Source organism: Gymnoscopelus microlampas, assembly GCF_963454915.1.
Source record: "Gymnoscopelus microlampas genome assembly, chromosome: 7".
Taxonomy (NCBI): domain Eukaryota; kingdom Metazoa; phylum Chordata; class Actinopteri; order Myctophiformes; family Myctophidae; genus Gymnoscopelus; species Gymnoscopelus microlampas.
In genome coordinates this window covers 26457925-26466012 of record NC_139944.1, presented here as the reverse complement: position 1 = coordinate 26466012, position 8088 = coordinate 26457925, and the positions used below count along the sequence as shown (strand labels likewise).

The 8088-nt window shown below is 42.2% G+C and overlaps 1 protein-coding gene across 3 annotated transcripts in view; it reads right to left on the bottom strand.

Moving 5' to 3' along the window:
- asic1b (acid-sensing (proton-gated) ion channel 1b) overlaps window positions 1-8088 on the bottom strand; it is a gene marked incomplete at its 5' end in the record, with an annotated part of 234789 nt that overhangs the window by 2316 nt on the left and 224385 nt on the right. For all 3 annotated transcript variants that reach the window (XM_084063456.1, XM_084063454.1, XM_084063455.1), the window contains 2 exons: window positions 660-739; window positions 1770-1861. In XM_084063456.1, the coding sequence (XP_083919582.1) occupies window positions 660-739; window positions 1770-1861 (172 nt within the window). The remainder of the gene's footprint in view (window positions 1-659; window positions 740-1769; window positions 1862-8088) is intronic.

Here is an 8088-nt window from a genome sequence, read left to right as displayed (position 1 = left end):
AGTGGAAAGTAGCCAGGTCTGTGTGTGATGTCTGAGGTCTAGGCAGCTTTCTGCCATGAACCACTCCGCGCTTCTCCTCAATTTCTCCTCCACAGCATTTCTACCCCCCCACCCCAATTTAGTCATTATGCCAATTATTTCCTCCCCACACACATTTTGTGTGTGTCGTCACTACTGTTGTCCTACTGACAACAGGAGCCCTGACCGGGAGGACGTAGAGCCTTCGTCCTACTCCTCCCGCCCAACACTCCCTGCCCCCAGCCCGTAGGAATACGTGCAAAGCCACAACCTCCGTGGTGGTGGGCAGGGACTTTACCACTGCACCACCCAAGCTACCTCCACTGCATTTCTGATCACACAAATCCACCATTGTAACGTTACACGTGTTTACGCATGTTTTTCTTTTTTTCTTTTCCAAAATGGGCGAGATCAGTCCTGAGCTTACTCACTGTAAGATCACAACCACAGATTTTAACTATTAAAGTGCAGGTCTCCGCCAGGTCTGGTTTCTGAGTGCCAACCCAGCAATAATGGCGGCTCTTCTTCGTGCCATTATTGCGGGATCTCTGTATAAAAGTGTCTAGGGTGTCACATTATGTGCTTTTACAGAATGATTATGCTCTTTACACAAGGCGAGGAGAATGTGGGAGATATTTTACCTCATACAGATAATCAAAGAGCTCGAGAATGGTGAGGAGACTGGCTCCAATGAACAGGCCCATCTGACCCCCGATGTCACCTAGAAAGATAAGTCAATTACAGAATGAAAATCAAAATCTATATATGTATATACAATTTTAGACGCGCACGTGCGCGCACACACACACACACACACACACACACACACACACACACACACACACACACACACACACACACAGCAAATCATCAGTGAACAGAAACCTTGTATCTCCATATTTTTCATAAATTAATGCCCTAATTCGTCGAAGGACTGTAGTGCATAATTATTATAAAAGCAGATCTAGAAGTTCACAATGCATCGACGCTTTGTGAGCTTGTAGATCGGCTATTTTGACTATTTTAGAAAATTTGACATGGCCCAAAATAGGGATGCCAGGTTGAAAGTGGTTAAAAGGGTCTGTGGGTTTTATAAATATTTAACCAATGAAAAGTATTAACAAGAGCTTAAGAGACTAAATAATAACTACATTGGAACACAGGTTATTTTTTCAATCTCCTGAAAAGTAAAAGGTTTAGACATAAAAGGTGTCCACCCGACACCTCGATATACGTCTAATAATATATTGTCACTGTCTGTTGGAAACCTCATACTGTGCGCCCAAAACCGTTCCTTTTTTAATATTATTTAAAAAACCTTTTAAAACTGTGAAAATATAGCTGCAAGCTCACAACGACATGTTGTGAGCTTGTAGATCTGATATTTTCACAACTTTTGTGTGACTCTCTTGTTTGATGAAGTAGGGCATTAATTCACAGAAAAAAACATAAAAAGCTGAAATATGGTTTCTGCCCGACAGCGACGATATATAAAAAAATGACTGCATATAATATAGCTATATTCTGTTTCATATGCCCATATTCAGTGACCAGAAATGTATGAAATTAAAGAAACATGTGTCGAAAGGCAAAAGACAGATTAATACATCAACTCTACCTCCACTGAGACATGGCTGCCAATTACAAAAGCAGCAGCAGCTGCGATACTGTCACTCTGGATGAAAAGCATCTATCAAACTGCATATTGCATCATCTATTCTTAAGTACACACTTGGCAGCGATTTCCTTACCAAGAAGGCCCGCCAGCTCGTACGCTTTCTTCTGCTCAATGGTCTCGTAGTTCAGGGCTTCAAAGAAGATGTCCAACACCAGAATGTTATCACTGCGAACAGACGTCAAACAAGCGCACAAACATTGCAGTCGTTTAGAATCAAAAGGGAAAATATGACAGGTGTGTTTTGTTATTTCCACAACCTGTGACTTCAGTGAAGAGAAAGAGGATTATATTTTGTGGTCCTGGGGTAAGGCAAAATAATTCATTTCTGAATATCCAATGTAGTCGGAGGATGAAAGAACTGCTTATCAGTCTTTCATCTGTCAACAATGCAATATCTGTACCAAGTACCAGTATTACACCAATAGTGATCTATTGAAATATTTGACCCCAGCGCCTGCTGTTTAAATCTTCAAGATTAATCTGATCCAGTATGGGTTAAATTAAACCATCCGGTCCACCCGAGATACATGAAACATGACTTATGCCTGATTTATACAGGGTTGCACATCATGTCACTCACCGAAATGAGCCTATCTATAAGCTAACAACACATTGCCGCGTGACACCTTGTGAGCTTGTAGATCTGCTATCTTCACACCTGTTCTCTATCTTCTTTTCTCATTCATAAGCACATGCGCACATGCTTACACACATAAAGAGCCTGAACTACATTTGACACATAAAGTTTACTTGAACATAATTTTGTGTTTATTGATATAACTTGTGTGAAAACAAAACTTGTACAATTCTTCCTCTGTATTCATATTTTACTTTATTTTTTTACTTTCTTTTGATTCTGTATATGTCCTTATTTAATTTGGTTGATTTGGACAACACAGTTTCAGAATTTTATGATAGAGCTATATCAATGCGATAGCGGATTTTGTAATAATATAAATGTAATTATATTTGGTCAAATATTACTCCACAACAAGTGAATTTTTAGTCACATTTTCACATGAGTTAAAGTATTATGGTGCGGTCACACCAAACTTTGATTCTGCCTATGAGGGCGGGTCCTGCCAATGCTTTTCAATGGGAACGGAGCGGTTTGTTGCCATTTGCTGGTTTCCGCAAAAAATCGCGGAATTAAAGTTTGGTGTGACCGCACCCTTAGAGCGCGGTTGGTAGCTTGCAGTGCCTTCTGTCCCAATAACCAGTGACGCACCTGTCACTCACTTTCAGGACCCTCCCCGTAGCCTGCACCACCTTCTGTTTTGACGTTGCCAGGCAACCACTGACGCATCTTGGCACCTGTCACTCGCTTTCAAGCCCCTCCCTCCCCGTAGCCCGTAGAATAGCAATCGCTTTGTCTGTAGCCCGGTTACAGCCCGGAGGTGCTGGAGGAGCTCGATAGTCAACCAACCCTGGATTCTCTTGCCCCTGGCACCAGGAAATGATGGCATCCCTGCCGAGGTCTTGAAGTGTCACAAAGACTCCCTCACTATTGAGCTGCACGGAATCCTCTGCCTCTGCTGGAGAGATGGTACAGTGCCCCAAGACATGAGGGATGCTAACATCATCACACCGTACAAAAACAAAGGTGACAGGAGTGACTGTAATAACTACCGTGGCATTTCCCTCCTCAGCACTGTTGGGAAGCTCTTTGCTCGTGTCGCATTGAAGAGGCTCCAAGTACTGGCAGAGAGGGTTTACCCAGAATTGCAGTGCGGATTCCGAGCCAACAGGTCGACCATCGACATGGTCTTTTCCCTCAGGCAGCTACAGGAGAAATGTAGGGAACAAAGGAAGCCACTCTTTGTAGCCTTCATAGATCTCACCAATGCCTTTGATCTGGTCAGTAGGGAAGGCCTCTTCAAGATCCTCCCCAAGATTGGATGTCCACCCAGGCTCTTGTGCTTCATCAAGTCTTTCCACGAAGACACAAAGGGTACAGTGGTCTTTGATGGCTCAACATCACATGCTTCAGCGAGGCATGCCACAACTTCGGACTTACAATTAGCCTGAAAAAAACACAGCTCATGGGACAGGATGTGGACTCACCACCTAACATCAGGATATCCTACTACAGTATGTATTGGAGGTTGTCCACGACTGTACCTGGGTTCAACAATCTCTGACTCGCTCTGTATTGACCAGGAGCTCAACAAGCGCATCGGCAAGGCAGCTACCACCATGTCCAGACTTACAAATAGGGTGTGGACCAACAGTAAGCTGACACAGCAAACCAAGATCCAGGTCTACAGAGCATGTGTCATGAGCACCCTCCTGTATGGCAGTGAGTCCTGGACATTACACACTCGGCAGGAACGTAGACTTAATGCCTTCCACATGCGCTGCCTTAGACGCATTATGGACATCACCTGGCAAGACAAAGTGCCAAACAACACCGTCCTGGAGAGTGCTGGAATCCCCAGCATGTACAGCACTCTGAAAAAGAGACGCATGCGCTGGCTCGGTCATGTGGTGAGGATGGATGATGAACGGATTCCCCGGGATCTCCTCTATGGAGAATTAGTTCAGGGAAAACGTCCCATAGGTAGACCTAAACTGCGCTACAAAGACATCTGCAAGAGAGACCTGAAGGCCCTGAACATCGACCTGGACACCTGGGAAGCTGCAGCATTAGATCGAACGGCTTGGAAACGGATCATTCAGGACGGTCTCTTCAAGTTTGAACAGACCGTCCTGAATGATCAAGTTTGAAGAGACGCTTGCCCAGCAGTCCGTGGCGAAGAGACTGAGGCGAAAAAATGAGGCCCAAAGCCAGACAGACAGACCAGCATAAGTCTTCCCCTGTGTGAAGTGTGGAAGGGAATGTAAATCCTGCATAGGTCTGTTCAGCCACACCCAACACTGCACCAGGAGCAGTGGAGCCACTGTCCGGGGCGCGACTCCATAGTCTCTCGAGACTGACGGATGCCAATGATCTTTATCAAACTAGATCTCAGGTGTAGCATCTCCTCTTCCTTGCTTTATTGGAAGGGGAGATCAAACAGCAACAAGCTAAAAAAAATAAAAAAAATAAAAATACTTTGGGTTCATGAGACTCTCCGAAATAGGAAACAAGAAGAGGATTATTGGTGACTGGTCCAAGAGCTTCGCTTTGATGATGGAAGGTTCAGATTATATTTTAGAGTGACACAGAACCAGTTTAATGAGCTCCTTGGGACGGTCCACCTTCGACTCACCCGACAGAGGGGGAAAAGCAGCATCTGTCTAGAGCATTTATCTGCTTCAAATAGACATGGTGTATAGAACGCACAACGCAAGGTGTGCGCAACACATGGAAAGATGCGCAAGACAATCGAACCACGCCATTCCCATTGAAAAGCACTGGCAGAATCCACCCTCATAGGTAGAATTAAACTTCGGTGTGACTTAGAGTATTTTTGGGACTATTCAAAAGTACATTTTCTTTTTAATATCAACACATTGCTGTATTGTTTTCACAATTAATTTAAAGAACCTCGTAACTCTATGAAACCACATAATGAATGCACTGCCTTGTGGAACCACTATAAGCTACATAAGCTTAAACGCCTATGAAAACTTCAGCATAGAAATCAAATCAAATCAGCAAAATAATTAGTCAGACAGTGGAATTGCTGTAGATGCAGATTCCTCAGAAAATAAAACAAAGGACAAAGCAATAGGCCTCCTTTAAAATCCCTATAACACTGCTTTCTGTGAGACAAACTTAATAAAGACTGTATTAATTCAAGCAAGCAAAGCTTTTGAACAAGGAAGCATTTATTCATTATGAGCTAACATCAGGGGTGGAAAGTAACTAACCACATGTACTCAAGTACTGTACTTAAGTAATGCTTTTAGGTATTTTTACTTTACCGGTGTAATTCCAATTTTCAATACTTTTACTTCTACTCCACTACATCTCAGAAGCAAATATTGTACTTTTACTCCATTACAATTATTTAGTTACTTGTTACTTTGTATATTAAAATGATTACTACAACACATTAACCACTTCAGCCATATGTACTTAAATTATTTGAAAATAGCCAATTTACAAGTTCACAACAAGGCATCGCATCGCAACATGTTGGGAACTTGTAGATCTGCTATTGTGAAAAGAGTTGTATACATTTTGAAAACTTGTGAAATGAGACATTCGGCACAAAGCGTACTTTTACATTTGGTACTTTAAGTATATTCTGATGCATATAAATTAGTACTTCTTTTTGGTACTACATTTTGAATTCCAGACTTTTACTTGCAACTGTGTATTTCTACATTGTTGCTACTTCTACTTAAGTAAAAAATCAGAGTACTTCTTCCATCACTGGTTATCGTCCACTGACTCCCAGTTATTAAAGGTGAATAGAAGCGCACTGCACCTCTGGAGTAAACCATTAGGTGGGAATGACTTCACTGTAATGTCCGTCTCAAATGAGGTGAAACAGGTCTGTAGTCGTGACAGGTGAGAATTCTCTGCCTGGTCAAACTATTCAAACATGAAGAAGTTCTTATTAAATTCAACAGCTGACTTCCCCCCATCCCCCTGCTGTTATTGTGAAAATGGTGTGGTGGAAACAGTTGGCCAGTCAGATGTGCAGAACACAGACACACAGACACAGACACACACACACACACACACACACACCCACACACACACACACACACACACACACACACACACACAGCTAATGTAAAGTGAACTGCAGCCTAACCTAGAAAAAAGGAAAAAACTAATTGGGCTCTGGCGGTCGGTTGGTGTCGCATTGTTTTTGTTCCCCATAATGCAAATCAATTTGTTTAGTCTCACTAGTCGTGCTACGAGTTAGAATAAAATATATACCAACTGATTAAAATACCAAAAGAAACAAAATGATTATACCAAACTAAAGACATTTTAAACTAGGGGAATCAAGCACAGTGCACTTTGTTCCGGCCGCCTGATGACACACACACACAGCCTGACTAGCTAAGTCAAAATAACTCACCAAAACTCAGGAGATCCAAAAAGAAAAGCCAGGGTGCAGAAAGAACAAGAACATGAAAACGAAAGGAGCAGAGAGGCAATGGCCAATTATCCGGCCAAGAAGTGTGAACCAGGTGAAGCTGAACATGGCAGAGGTGAGGAGCAGAATGGCAAATACAACTTTAGCTCTTTAACTACTTAAACCCTATACTTCATTGACCATGTGTCCCCCACGGCTCTATACTTTGTTTTCTCTGTACACCAGATCTCCTCATTGAAAATGGCTGATCTACACCCTCACAAGGCGTGGATGAGCTGGTAGAACAGCTATTATGTTCAGCTATTATTATGACATGCCCAGAATAGGGATAGCATGTTCACTTTTAAGTAGATTTAAAAAGAAAACACTGCTGCTTTGGCTATTTTACTGGTATTATGCTTGCAATTAGTGAATTGTTAGACCTAAAGTCAGAAGAACAGTTCATTATTTGCAGTAATTTCTTTAATACATTTTTGATTTCACTTTTTGTTTTAAGGTAAAAGAAGGAATATAACTGTCAAGTCTATTTTCAAAGAAAAGGTTTCTCTTTTTTTAAATGATATATGACTCAACCTTTTGTTCTTTATAATCATATATATCATATATAGCGTGTATGCAAAACAGAGCAGGGACTGGACTGTGTGGACAGTGGTGTGCGCACACGTTTACCATTTTGTGATAGTACTGTACCGCCATTCCCTCATGTGAATCATCATAAAGAAAGTATCCCCGGGAAAAAAACACAATAAGGACCCAGCCATAATACATATACACATATACCGGGTACACTAACTAATGCAATTTTTTGCCACAGTGATAGAGAACTAACAGGAGGCAGCTTTATTTCATTATTTCTGACACTCATGGGCATTTCTCCTTGTTTTCCAGGCCAGTCATGCGTAAAGTGTCAGCTGGTAATGTGAATCATTCTTTCTCACTGTCACATTTTCTCATTAGCTGGTGTTTAGGTTAATCTTCACTACATGTGACCAGCTGCTGTCATAAAGACAAGTATGTGCGGATAAATGCGCGTCCATGAGTGAGTCCACGTGTGTAAGTGTGCCTTCATTTGCATGTGCAGTATATATGTGTGTGTGTGTGTGTGTGTGTGTGTGTGTGTGTGTGTGTGTGTGTGTGTGTGTGTGTGTGTGTGTGTGTGTGTGTGTGTGTGTGTGTGTGTGTGAAAGTGCCTTTATTTATTTCCTGTGCATGTTGACGTTGCGTGAGCAAGTATGTGTGTATCTGTGCATGTCACTTGTGCATGTATGTGTAGGCGAGCGGTGCGGTAAGATAGAGACAGCTGCCCCATCACTGTCTCTCTTTGTGGTTCCCGGCAGAAAACTCTGCACACTGTCACACTTCAGTTTCACACCACTAAACATCGCTCAG